Source organism: Heterocephalus glaber, unplaced genomic scaffold (genome assembly GCF_053883595.1).
Source record: "Heterocephalus glaber isolate CG9 unplaced genomic scaffold, H.glaber_assembly_v1.0 deba00001461, whole genome shotgun sequence".
Lineage (NCBI taxonomy): Eukaryota > Metazoa > Chordata > Mammalia > Rodentia > Bathyergidae > Heterocephalus > Heterocephalus glaber.
In genome coordinates, this window is record NW_028258308.1 from 31,505,787 (window position 1) to 31,520,651 (window position 14,865).

Consider the following 14,865-nt stretch of genomic DNA (forward strand, 5'->3'; position numbering starts at 1 on the left):
GCTGCTCCTCCTCTCTGAACTAAGCACCTTTGCTCTGCTGCTCCCCTTTGCCATGAGTTTCGGTCTTGAAGCCAGCCAACCACGGACTAAATTTCTGCTAATTATGAGCCAAATTAAACCTCTCCTTTAAGTTGTGGGTATCAGGTATTTGGTCCCAGTGACTGGAAAGCTGACTAACACAGGGACCATGGATTTGCAATGGTCAGTGTACTCACATATCCACCCACACACCAAACTGAGAGACAGGCTATGAATAGGGATGCTATAAACATTCTTGTGCTAACCTACCAGTGTACAAGTACATGCATTTCTGTTACCATATGACATGGCCCACCCTATCAGTGAGTTCCATATGTATGGATTCAACCAACTGTAGTTTGAAAATATTTCAAAAGAAATTACATTTATATGAACATGTACAGACTTTGTCATTATTCCCTAAACAATACAATGCAGCAAGTATTTACACAGTAGTTACTTTGTAGCAGGTATTTTAAGTAATCTAGACATGATTTAATGCATATAAGATATTCTTAGGTTATATACAAATACTGTAAAAAATATAAAAAATTATAAATAAAAATTTTTGTAAAGGACTTGAACTTTTACAGATTTTGGTATCCTCGGAGGTTAATGGAACCAACAATACCACAAAATATGGAGACACAACCATCTGTGAGAGTAAAGCCATAGCGTCTTAGATGTGGTTAGGTTCAATTTTAGTAGGTAGCATCAGTTTCTCAAAGTGATTATGTTAATGCATATCTAAACCAGCACTACAAGAATTCTACTCTTACATTTTTAAATATATGTAAATATATTTTTCTATCCACCTCAAAAGTTATTCATTGTTCTACAGCTTATTCCTCCTGAAAAAGATAAACCTAATCCATAGCTATATACAAATGTCTCGTGACCACCTCTCATTTTCCACTGATTAGGTGGATATTTAACTCCAACAGTTTTTTTTTTATGTCTTTGCTTTTTACAAAATATTCTTTATTTTTTGTAGTAAACGTTATATTTCTGACGATTATTTAAAGTATAGTTTTATATATGTTTGAATTTTCCTGAATTTGAAAAGTCAAGCTTCTACTTAAAAATATTCTGCTTTAGAGCTTAAAGGATCCTCAGAGATCCCAGAATCAAACATTTATAAAATCTGACCCCCAGAAAGGCTTAAAACCTCAGTGATTGGGCTAAGCCTAAACAACTCTCGTATTTATGTTTACAAATAGGAGGAAAGATTATGCACATGTACCAACTTCCCACAAGGAATGTAATCATTACATACTACAAACATGTACTCATAAAAATACAAATGTTTTTAAAATGAACCTGAATTATGTTGTAGTCTGTTAATTTTGCTATTAATATTTTTGGTGGGCATACCAAATAAAATCATAATTGCTAAACATATAGCCATCTTCTTATATTTTAAAACTATTTCTGAACTTTCCGAGTATGTAATAGGAGCATATGTATTTTTGCTCTCACCTGATGCTGTTCTGGTTTTCGTATCTGAGTTGGAACACGCTGAACTGCCCCCTAAGTCTCCACGAGGTGGTGAGTAAGCACGACTATTCCATGTGCTAGCGTATGGAGGAGGATAGGAAGGGTGGTGCCAGGAGTCAGAAAACGGTGTTGCTGCCCTTTAAAGACAAATAAGTGGCTTAGGCATCTTTCTTGTGACTAATTTTTAATTACCTCTCTGTAAGGAGAAAAACATCGTTATCAAGTATTTTTCCCAGAATATTCCATAAATCAGGGTTAACATGAAATAAATTCTGTAAATTTTTGCTAATGTTATTATAGTCACTGCATTGGGGCAAGACAGCAACAGAAAGTAAATAAATGTTCTTTTTCGTTGGAGACAGGGTCTCCCTATATAGTTCAAGCTGGCCTTGAAGTTACTATGTGGCCCAGTCTCATCGCAAACTTGCAGCAATCTTCCTGCTTCAGCCTCCCGAGTGCTAGGTGTGTGCCACCATACCCAGCTTGTTCTCTTTTTCAATTCTTACTCAAGAAAAATATAAACTTACACTGCCATTACTCAAGACATTCTAAAATCTGGCCTCAAGCTCTTTCCAGGCTTACTTCTATCATTCTTCTAAATCAGACTGCTAATAGTTCCTCCCAAATGTCTCCTTTTCTGCCCTCTCATTTTCTAAGGTGTCAAGTAAATAGTCTTTTCCTGTTTCACAATATCTATGTGGATGACATAGGAAAGAATACAATGAAGGAAATAATACACACAATATTGATTAAAGTACATGTAGTGTACCTTTCCCCATCCCAAAATAATCTTATTTAATAGGGAAATGTCAACATATTTTCCTTAAAACCAAACACCATCAAATTATAAGCAAAACAAAGAAGTCTCGAAGGGAAATCTAAAATGAAGAGCAAATGGGCTGGGGATTTAGCTCAGTGGCACTGCACCCGCCTCGCAAGCCCAAGGTCCTGAGTTTGATCCCCAGTATCAAAAAAATAAATAAAATAAATAAAATAAAATGAAGAGCAAATGAGATCAATCCAAAACCTACCTATTGCTGCCAAACAAATACCCTAATATTCCTCCAGTTCCCAAGCCAGTCCAGAACCCTGGTCCTGCATTTTCATGTCCTTGTTGTCCTGCAAAAGCACTGCCAAAACCAGAAGCTGCATCACGACCAGTATTCTGAGGTCCTTAAAATAAAAATGAATAGATTAAGTATTTTCACTGAAATATAACCTTCAAAATTTGACATTTCAATTATTGCACCTTCATTGTACTACTTATTAATAATAAAGGGTAATTGGAAAAATTGGCTTAAAATTCATCACCATATTTCCTACAGCCCCTTTGTGAATTCTTGATACTCATTTTAATGTTAGTCATAACACTGATTTTTGGTGGTTAAAAATAATCTCCTTTTGGCCTGAGGATTTAGCTCAGTAGTACTGCCATCTGCCTTGCAAGCGCAAGATCCCGAGTTTGATCCCCAGTACCAAAAAAAAAAAACAATAGTAATAATAATCTCCTTTTGGTTTTATTCTGCATTTCCCTAGACAATGATGTTAGCACTTTTTCATTTTTATTGGCCATCTGAACATCCTTTTATGTTTTTTCCTTTTGGTACTGGGGATCGAACTTGGGATCTTGTGCTTCTGAGGCAGGCAGCAGCACCACTGAGCTAAATGCCCGGCCCTGGATATCCTCTTATTACAAAATGGCTTTGTGTTCTCTGTCACTATGTAAATGGTGTCTTTTCTCAAATTTGGGAGATGTCTACATATATTCTACATACAAGCTTTTTGTTGGAAATATGTTTTACAAATACTGTCTCCCCAGTCTGTGGCTTGTCTTTTCACTCTCGTAATAGTCTTGATAAATGGATGCTCTTAATTTAAATAAAGTCTAATGTGTCTATCTTTAATTTTATGACTAGTACTTTTTGTGTTCTTTGCCTATCCTAAGATCATGGCAAATGTTCTCCTACGTTTTATTATGGTAACTTGTTTTACCCTTTCTGTTGAGACCGACAATATTTAATGAGTTGTTATGTATAAGGTAAACTGTGATATGGGGGTCAAGGAAAATGCTCATTACCAAATCTGATCAAGTGTCACTGATGAAGATGATTTATAATTAAGCATCCTGAAAATAGTAATCATCACATACTCTTACAAAGAAGAAGAACAGAAGAGGTAAAAGAAATTTAAAGTAAAAAAATAAGACAACAAAGATTTCCCAGTGTAACCATTCTCTTTTTGAGAAAGAAGTTCAAGATGCATTAGCTCACACCCACCCTACTGACAACCATTGAGAAGTAAAACACACCTGTGAACTCAGACTTAAAGCCTGGTGGAGAGGGTCCTGTCGAGCCAGTGAACCTCTGATAATGCTGGGAATATGACGGATACTCAGAATACGGTGGAGGTGAATACTGGCTGTCACTGAGAAACAACTTATAAACTACAAAGGCAATAGTAAGCAGTATTCCAATGGTAACCAATCCACCAGTGGCACAGGAATCTGCAGAGTAAATCTTATAATAAAAATCAGAGAAAGAGAAGCCCTGTTGTTTTCCAGATTCTTTCAATTTCTTCAGGCCAATCTCTGTGTAATCTAAGTGATACTCCAAGCCACAGGAACCTCGGAGTACATACTGGTCTTCAGAGGAGTCATAGCCTTCACAGCTCACCACAGTTTTTCCAAATCTGTATGCAATATCCAAATCGGTCTTACATTCCCACTGTGAAAAAAGTAGAAATAGATAATAACCCATCAATCAATGCTCACTTCCCTCTCAACCTTCCAACTTTACTAACAATCTACTTTCTATCTAAATGTATTTAAACATGCTGGACATTTCTAATAAGTGGACTCACATAATATGGGGGCCTTTGTGACCAGCTTCTTTCACTTAGTGTAACAATCAAGGTTTTATTTGGAGGAAACTTTAGATAAATAAAATTTATCTGATTTACCAAAATTTTGCTCAAATAAAAAAGCTAAATATACATTAATATTTCATGTTAACTGTCACTTCCCCAATAGTGTATTTAGCTCAGTGGTTTCACCGCCTGCTGCGCAAGCGCAAGGACCCAAGTTCGATCCCCAGTACCAAAAAAAAAAAAAAAAAAAAGGATCTAAGTAGTTTATTTAAATTTAAATTGCTGCTACTAAACATAAGAATGTATTATATGCTCTACGTCTTTGTTCTCTTCCTTTTCAGCTCTCTTCATAACACAAATACCCCTCTCAGTTTTTCCCAGTGCCTCCAACCAGACATGACTTTGCAACACTTTCTTAGTATGTACATGTAACTCGAGTATTTATCTCTTCTACTAGGTAAAATGTTCTTGATTCTATCTCACTCACTTTTATACAAAACGTTTAATATATGTTGAAGGAAGACATCACCATTAGTATTTTTTTTCAGTCAAAACTGAAAACATATTTGGGGAGATAACTTAGTGGTAGAACACTGCCTAGCATGTGTGAGGCTCTGAATTCAATTCCCAGGATGTGGTCGGGAGCTATAAAAGTACTTTAAAAGCAAAATAGAAGTGAAATGTACTTTAATCAGATGATCCTACAATTCAATTTATTCAATTTAGTAGTAACAGGGAAAATGTTGTGAAATAAGTATCACCCAGCAAACACAAACTCTCTCTGAACTACATCATGCATAAAGGTTTTACCTGCAAAGAACATCATTCTTATGGAAAAGGAAATCATTAATGCAAGATTCTTACATAAGGGGTGAAGCTCAGTGGTAGGGGCCATTCCCTAGACTGTACCAGGGTCTGGGTGTGATTCCCAGCACCGCACCAAAAAAAAAAAAAAAAAAAAAAAAAAAAAGATTCTTGCCTAGTGACCAATCTTAAATACTTTTTGAAAGCACGCTGAATACAAAATAAAAATATAGGTACTCATTTAAACTAAATTCACCTAATAAAATCTACCCCATCTCTAAAGCATATTGTTTTGGAACTTTAAGAAGATGCTCTGGCTCTCTAAGTACAAAATGCTAAAAAAAGAAAAAAAAAAGTTAGCATCCCCAAAGCAAGAAATAAAGCTCATTGAAATGGTTCTATTCACAAGAAATTATCTTCAGTTCTCTGACAATTTTTTTTTTCTTTTTTTGGTACCGGGGATTGAACTTGGGACCTTGCGCTTAGGTGGCGTATTCTCCAACAATTTTAAAATTTGAAGAATGCTAAGGACAAATTTGCCTACTATTTACAATCTGTGACTCCTGATCGCCTTAACTTTATTTCTTAAGGGTAAGTTTATATTCTTTGCAGAATGAAGAAAAATGACAAAGACAGCCTTAAGTATAAAAGTTTTAAAAATTTGCAAAGTAGTAGAAGGAAATTACAGCACAAAAGTTACAATGACTATTTCCAGGATCTGAAATCAGTTAATTTCTTTTGAAGAATGTCTCTTCCATGGAAAAAATGCTCGGTTTATTATATATTTTACAATGACCTGAAATCTTCCATATGTGCCTCCCAAAATATTAATAGCCCAATAAAAAATTTATTGCATAAAAATTTCATTGAACTTGCCGATGATGTAGTACCAGTAAATATTACCTGTACATCATAACCATCCCAGCCTTTGTTTTGACACTGTATGACTTTTGGGGTGTAGGAATCACAACCAGCTGTGCCTCCAACACATCTCAACTGTGGGATCGGATCCAGCCTCCGGGAGGTGGTATAGCGGTCATAGTGAAGAGTAAGAGCTTTTACATCCCGCAACAATATTCTGTCTGAAACAGTACGAACACAGATGAAGACAGTAAATATCTTGTCAAACATAGAAACATTCACTCTAAAAGATTTTTGTCACATAAAACAGTTCCAAGGTTCAACCTTGGGACGAGGGGTGATACCACCCAAAGGGTGCTTTACCAAGACTGGCTGGGCAGGACACCTGCTTGTCCAAAACGGAGACACAGGAGCTGGGGCAGCACAACATACCTCATAGGACACTTTTCACTGCAGACATTGCCATCTGGTTCTCTGGGAAGACCATTGCTGCCATCCACCCACTCACAAACCACAGGAGGTAGGGAGCCCCTCCAGTGTGTTCTGAGGTGCTTCTGGACAACTGAGGAAGTATACAGTTTCAGCTGCAGTTCCTCTCAGAGGGCTTGCCTTTGTCTTATTCTTCTGTTGCCTATGGCAGAGGGCCTTAGGAATCGCTGGGGGATTCTGGGCTACAGGTTTGCCGGCAACCAAAGCAATTTTACCAGTAACATATCTGTGGTGGGGGTTCACTGCGGTATTCTAGTCACCAGAACAAAGGGACCTTAAAGAGAATTCAGAGTGGGGCAGCTGACCTTGGTAGGGAGTCACACAGTAACTTACTGTTCAAGATTGTAGGCTCTTGTGTGTGACAAGTCCTTCTACCAATAAGAGAAGGAAGACGGGCCAGTCAAGCACCAGCTCCTGTGTTTTTATCAGTTCTCCTTCCCATAAAGATCAAGGCCAGGTAGTACCGCTCCCAGCACAGAGGAGGAGGCTTCCCGGCCACCACAGCACCGCTCCCAGCACAGAAGAAGAGGCTTCCCCCCTGATGTACCTCCACTCCCAGTGGAGAGGAGGAAGCTTCTGGACAACCATACCACCAATCCCAGCAGAGTGAGCCACTTGGGTGCCAGCAACAACCCCCCACCCCACCCCCATCAAAATGAGAAGACACATAAAGAAGCCTCAAAACCAGACTTCCAGGTCACCTACAGCAACCCCAAAGGGAAATCACATGGAACAATCAGATACTCAACCACCTGGAAACCCTGAACTGTCAACAACAGAGGATCTGGAAAAAATGAAATCAGAAATAATTTTTCAGGCCTTGGGATTTAGCTCGGTTGTTACACTGCCTGCCTCCAAAGCACAAGGACCCAAGTTCAATCTCCGGTACCAAAAAAAAAGAAAGAAAGAATTTCTCACATAACAGCTGAGATTATGCCCATAGAGCAAGACATGATTAATAAATCTAGAGAGGACACAGATAAAAAAATAGAAGGGCTGAAGAACATGATGGAATCCCAACATAGGAAAAAAATGGAATCCATAAAACAGATGCAAACAGATTTCCAGGAAATTAAAAATGCCACTGAAAGTCTATGCAGCAGAATGAGCCAATGTGAGGACAGAATTTTAGATATAGAAGGTAAGATTGCAATTAGTGACCAGGAAAAGAAAAATTGTTTTAAAATTGTAAGGGAACACGAGAAACCAATTTACCAGCTGCTAGACAATGCAAAGAATACCGTAAGACTGATCGGAGTCAATGAAGAAACAGGAGACAGTGCAGATGACATAAAAAAACTGTTCACAGAAGGGATGGCAGAAAACTTCACAAGCAGGGGAAAAGAACTTGACATGCAGATAAGTGAGCCATACAGGATTCCAAGTAGCCTTGATCAAAAAAATCTACACAGAGGCATATAATTGTGAAGATTCCAGAAACACAACAGAAGAGCAAAATTATACAAGCAGTGAGAGAAAAGAAACAAATCACATACAAAGGAAAGCCCATCAGAATCACATAATCACAGTAGACTTCTCAATGCACACCCTCAAGGCAAGAAGAGCTTGGAGTGACATGTTCCAAGCCCTAAAGGAAAACAGCCTCCAACACAGATTGATGTTCCCTGCAAAACTATCTTTCAAAATTGATGGAGAAATGAGATACTTTCATGACAAAGGGCAACTTAGGAACTTCATGAATACCAAACCAGCACTCCAAAAAATTTTAGACAATATCCTAGGAAAAGACAATGAGGATCACAGCCCCAGGAAGCCCAGCAGATTGAATCCATCGGGCACTACAAAAAATTAAAGGCAAAAGGGGAGAATCCAACCAAAAGAAAAAGTCATGACAATGATAAGTCAATACGTTTCAGTTATAACCATCAATGTTAATGGTCTCGATTCACCAATCAAAAGAAATAGACTGGCAGATTGGGTCAAGAAGCAAGATCCAACATTAAGAAACACACTTAATTCAAAAAGAAACTCGTACACTGAAAGTTAAAAGGGTGGAAAACAATACTTCATGCAACAGGGACCTGAAAAAAAGCAGAAGTAGCTATTCTCTTTGCAGATCAAGTGTATTTCAAACCAACACTAATTAAAAGAGACAAAGAAGGATACTACATCCTTCTAAAGGGAACAATCCAAGAGGAAGAGATGACAATCATAAATATATATGCACCAAACACTAGTGCACCCAACCACATAAAACAAATGCTAACGGACATGAAAAATCAAATAAGTACTAATACAGTAGTAGTGGGGGACCTCAATTACCCACTGTCACAAACAGATAGATCAACTAGACAAAAAATGAGCAACGAAATACTAGCACTCAATCAAACTCTTGAACAAACGAACTTAACAGATGTTTACAGTGTTCCAACCCACAAAATCAAATACACATTCTTTTCAGCTGCACACGGGTCATTCTCCAACATAGACCACACAGTCGCTCGTAGAACATATTTCAGTAAGTGCAAAGGACTTGAAGTTATCCCCTGTATATTATCAGATCATAGTGTGATGAAATTGGAGATCCATAGCAAAAGAAACTGCAAAAACTTCATAAACACATGGAAATTGAACAACACACTTCTGAATAACCATTGGGTCATGGAAGAAATTAAAGAAGAAATCAGACAGTTCCTTCAATTAAATGACAATGACAATACAACATATCGGAATCTATGGGACACAATGAAAGCAGTCTTACAAGGGAAGTCCATAGCAGTGAATACTCATATTAGGAAAATAGAGCAAGCCCAATCAAACAACCTGATGCTGAACCTCAAGCTTCTAGAAAAAGAAGACCAGGAAAAACCCAAAGCTCATACAAGGGAGGAAATTATAAAGAACAGAGGAGAAATCAATGCAATGGAGACTAAGAGAACAATACAAAAAAATCAATGAAGCCAAGACTTGGTTCTTTGAAACAATCAACAAAATTGACAAACCCTTAGCCAATCCTATCAGAAAAAGGAAAGAAATGGCCCAAATCCATGCAGTTGGGAATGAAAAGGATGACATTACAACAGACCCAGCGGAAATCCAGAAGATCATCAATACCTACTTCCAGAACGTATACATCAATAAGATGGACAACACAGAAGAAATGGACAGATTCTTAGATACGTATGAATTACCAAAGTTGAATGAAGAAGACCTAAAAATTCTAAACAACCCAGTATGAACCAATGAAATTGAAAATGTAATTAAAAACTTATCAACTAAGAAAAGCCCAGGTCCTGATGGCTTCACTGCTGAATTCTACATGACATTTAGAGAGGAACTACTGCCACCACTGTTTAAACTCTTCTATGAAATTGAAAGGGAAGCAATACTCCCAAATTCATTCCTGGAAGCAAGCATCACCTTGATCCCCAAAGCAGAGAAAGACCCAACCGAAAAACAGAACTATAGGCCAATCTCACTAATGAACATAGATGCAAAAATCCTTAATGAGATACTAGCAAACAGAATGCAGAAGACCATCAAGAAGATCATACACCCTGACCAAGTGAGATTCATCCCAGGGTTGCAGGAATGGTTCAACATACACAAAACAATAAATGTAATACACTATACCAATAGAGCCAGGGACAAAAACCATATGAGGGCTGGGGATTTAGCTCAGTGGTTTTGCCGCCTGCTGCGCAAGCACAAAGACCCGAGTTCGATCCCCAGTACCAAAAAAAAACAGAAACAAAAAAAAAAAACCATATGATCACCTCAACAGATGCAGAAAAAGCATCTGACAAAATCCAACACGCATTTATGATAAAAACCCTACAAAAAAATGGAATAGATGATCTCTACCTCAATCTAATAAAAGCCATCTATGAAAAATCAACAGCCAATATCATACTAAATGGTCAAAAACTGAAATCCTTCACACTCAAATCAGGAACAAGATAAGGATGTCCACTATCACCACTCTTGTTCAATATAGTTCTGGAAACATTAGCCACGGCAATTAGACAAGAGAAAGAAATAAAAGGAATAAAGATAGGTGATGAAGAAGTCAAATTGTCATTCTTTGCAGATGACATGATACTGTATATAGAAGACCCCAAGAACTCCACCAAAAGTCTTCTAGACTTAATAACCCAATTCAGTCAAGTAGCTGGTTACAAGGTCAACACACAAAAATCAATAGCTTTCCTCTACAGGAATGACAGACTCACTCAGAGAGAAATAGGGCAAATAATTCCTTTCACAATAGCATCCAAAACAGTGAAATATCTAGGAATCAATCTAACAGAAGCAAAAGACTTCTACACTGAAAATTACAGCACTCTGAAAAATGGTTGAAGAGGACATCAGAAAATGTAAAGACATCCCCTGCTCCTGGGTAGGAAGGATCAACATAGGGAAAATGGCCATACTTCCAAAATTGCTATATAGATTCAATGCAATCCCAATTGAAATCCCAGCAGCATACTTCACGGACCTTAAGAAAATAATCCAAAACTTCATTTGGAACAAGAAAAGACCCAGAATAGCAAAGGCAATTCTAGGTAACAGAGACATGGCAGGGGGTATCACAACCCCCAACCTGCAACTCTACTACAAAGCTACTGTGATAAAAACAGCATGGCACTGGCAAAGAAACAGACCTGAGGACCAGTGGAACAGATTAGAAGATGCAGAAACAACTCCAGACACACTCAGCCACCTCATCTTCAACATTTCCTCACTGGAGGAAAGATACCATCTTTTGGTCCTGGAAAAATTGGGTTTCAACTCGCCAAAGATTTAAAACTAGACCTATATCTCTCACCATGCACTAAATTAAAATCAAAATAGATTAAAGATCTAAATATTAAAAGAAAAACACTAAACCAGCTGGAACAGAGGTTAGGTAGTACTCTTGAAGACATTGGTGTAGGAAAAGATTTTATGAACAAAACCTCAGTTGCCCGTGAACTAGCACAAACAATCAACAAGTGAGATCTCTTCTTACTAAAAAGCTTCACACAGCAAGAGAAACCACCAAGTGAAGAGACAACCCACAATGCGGGAAAAAATTTTCACCAGTTGTTCCTTAGACAAAGGTCTACTATCTAGAATCTATAAAGAACTTAAAAATATTAGATCACCCAAGTTTAAAGACCCAATCCAAAAATGGGCATCTGAAATGAACAGACATTTCTCAAAGAAGTAGAAATAGCAAATAAACATATGAAAAAATATTCAAAATCCTTGATCACTGGAGAGATGCAAATCAAAACAAAGCTAAGATTCCATCTCACCCCAGAAAGAATGGCTGCTATCATGAAATCCACCAATAACAAATGCTGGTGGGGCTGTGGAGAAAGAGGAACACTGCTTCACTACTGGTGAGAGTGTAGACTGGTGCAACCACTGTGGAAATCAATATGGAAATACCTCAAAGAACTAGATGGAAGTCCCATTTGACCCAGCTATTCACCTGCTGGGTATCTTCTCCAAAGAATTAAAAGAATCATACCACAGTGATATATGTGTACATATATTCATAGCACCCCGGTTTGTAATAGCTAAAGCTTGGAAACAGCCCAAATGCCCATCAACTGGAGACTGGATAAAGAAAATGTGTTTTTTTAAAAATAAAATGGAGTACTACTCAGCCATAAAAAAGGAGAAATTAGAAATATTCATAGCTAAATGGATGCACATTGCGGCGATACGCTTAAGTGAAATAAATAGGACACACATGCATAAATACCGAATAGTTTCTCTAGTGTGACACACTGAAAAGTGTAAATAAGGAATAAAAGGTATAATAGATAATGTGAAATAGGAACAAAAGGGGCAAAGGGGAGGGGCAAGTGGGAGGGGTGGGGAAAGAAAAGGGAATGGAATTAATATGAGAAAATGAAAAAATGGAAACCGTCTTTGTAAATTGCCGCAGACCAGCTGCAGTCGATGCAGGGTAGGAAGGGGAGAGGTCTCGGGCCGGCGAGTGAGAAAAGAACCTTCGCAAGCAATGTGCAGGTTCCCTCTGAGAAGTCTTAGGGTCTGATTTATTTTTACATCTTTAAGCAATGGCTAGGAGGCATTGGGCAGAACATGTTTACATTTTAGGTTGCCTTAGCAATTTCTATAGAAATAAAGGTTATTTTTTACTAAACAAAGTATATTTTTCCTAAGCTGATTCATTTCATTGAACATCATGAATACATTTAAAAATTCCAATTGTCCCCTTATTTACCCACACCTAAGCAGAACAGAAAGTAACTTAATCAAAATCTCTATATCAGCGGGGATACAAGCAAGATTTAGTTAATTAAATGTCAAACTTGTGGTCGTCAGCTGGCCCTTGAGAAACTGCACAATGGTTAATATAGTTTGCTATTAGCTCTCTATTTTTTCTATACCTCTATTCATCTTGCTTAAATGTTATTTGGGTTCATGGTCCATGAGCAGGAAATGTTTACAGTACTTTGAGAAAAACTGAGTAACTTGCCTCCTTAGTGTATTTATCTGTCTTAACTTTCTTTCTATTTCCCGTTTCCCACTGTGTCTTACATCTAAAATCTGTCCTTTCAATCTCTTTATAAGACCCCTTTAGTAAAAAGAAAGTCATCAATAGAAGAAAGGAGTTACAGTGTCAGGAAAACAGAGGGAGTTTTAGGAGGGGTTTCTTTAGAAGTGGGTGTGACAATAGAACTGAGAGAAACAGGAATTTGGGACTTTTGAGCCAGATCAGATTTCAATACAACATTGCCAATTTGCATCATGGAGAATATGTTGTTAGTCACAAATATAATGATTCCTGTGACCAGAGTAACAATTGTAAACATTAGGGCAAGAAAAAATAAAACATGAGGGTACGATGTGTTCCACCCTCCTTTTCCCCCAGCTGGAACTTTGTCAAGCAGCATTGGAGGTTGGTCGGGCTTCGCCAGTAAATAGGGAGCGATGGAGGGGTTGAAGGAGAGCAGGGGAAGGGAGAAAAAATAAGAACCAAGAGACATTATGTAAAGATGCAAATTTCCAATGATGAATGTCATCACATTGTATACCTAAAATATACCAATAACAAAAAAAGGAAAAAAAATGAAAAAAAAAAAAAGAAAATAGTTTCAAAGATTAAATGTTCTTTCTCTTCTTTAAAGATGACTAAGAAAAGATCAAGGCCTTTTGTGCAAAATTCAAATGCACATACTTTCAAGACCTCTCTCCATTTCAAGTCAGATAGTCCTACATTACAAGCTCTGCATAATTTTTCCTAAATAAGAACAAGAAGTTCAATAACCTGAAATGCACTACAATGTAATAATATTATGGTTAATTTAACTGGGAAAAATATCTAAGTCTCTAATGTATATTTAATTATTTAAATGAATAGATTAATAAATTCAGACCTATTCTTACAGTGGAATATTCTATATTCTACAGCAGCTAAAATGAATTAGACCTCATTTATCAAACTGGATAAATGGTAAAATCATTTACATAAAATAGAAGTTACAGAGGGCCAGGGATTTAGCTCAGTGGTTTCACCCCCTGCTGCACAAGCACAAGGACCCGAGTTCGATCCGCGGTACCAAAAAAAAAAAAAAAAGTTACAGAATATATTTAGTATAACTTTACATAAACTGAAAAAAGGAAAAACAGTACTATATATTATTAACATTTATAAATGTATGTACAGGAATGATCAAATACCAAATGCAGATCAGAACGTCTGGGAAGAGAGAAGCTCTTCTGTCCCCTAATGTTTCCTTAATTGGGGTTGGGAAGTTTTTAGCAAATATGACAAAAATAAAGATTAAATAAAACTGGGAGTGAGTACATGAGTGTTCATTGCGTACTTCGGTATTTATTTAAAATATTTCACAATTTTAAAAATAGAAAACATTTAGGAGGGGGATTTAGCTCAGTGGTTCCACCACCTGCCTCACAAGCACAAGGACCCCAGTTCGATCCCCGGTACCAAAAAATAAAAAATAAAAATAATAAATATTTGTACTCTTTCACAAATTAAAAATAGTATCAGCAGCCTCACAAGTGCAAGGTCCTGAGTTCAATCCCCAGTGGCCCCCCCCCCAAAAAAATATTATCAGCAAAGAAAATGACAGGACCAGTTCCAGAAGTTCAAAAATCCACCAAGGACTCCAGAAAAAAGGACAGAGAAATCAGATGGGACAAACTCAGGGATATAATTCAAGAAAAGACCTCACTGAAGGACATGAGTTGTCATACTTTCTAGGATGCAATAAATACCCAGGCCTGAAAATACAGAACAGACACACAAATGAAATTTTAGAACACTGGAGACTAAAAAGATTCAATAAATTGCAAAAAGATAAAACAGGTCATGTGCTTAGAAAAGAA

The 14,865-nt window shown here is 37.3% G+C and overlaps 1 protein-coding gene across 1 annotated transcript in view; it reads right to left on the reverse strand.

Annotated features, from left to right (window-relative positions):
• The window catches only part of Saraf (store-operated calcium entry associated regulatory factor), a 40,815-nt gene that overhangs the window by 5,450 nt on the left and 20,500 nt on the right, over window positions 1-14,865 (reverse strand). Inside the window, exons 2-5 of the mRNA XM_004867653.4 lie at window positions 6,088-6,266; window positions 3,824-4,238; window positions 2,547-2,688; window positions 1,498-1,652 (exon numbers count right to left, since the gene is read on the reverse strand). Of these exons, the coding sequence (XP_004867710.1) occupies window positions 1,498-1,652; window positions 2,547-2,688; window positions 3,824-4,238; window positions 6,088-6,266 (891 nt within the window). The remainder of the gene's footprint in view (window positions 1-1,497; window positions 1,653-2,546; window positions 2,689-3,823; window positions 4,239-6,087; window positions 6,267-14,865) is intronic.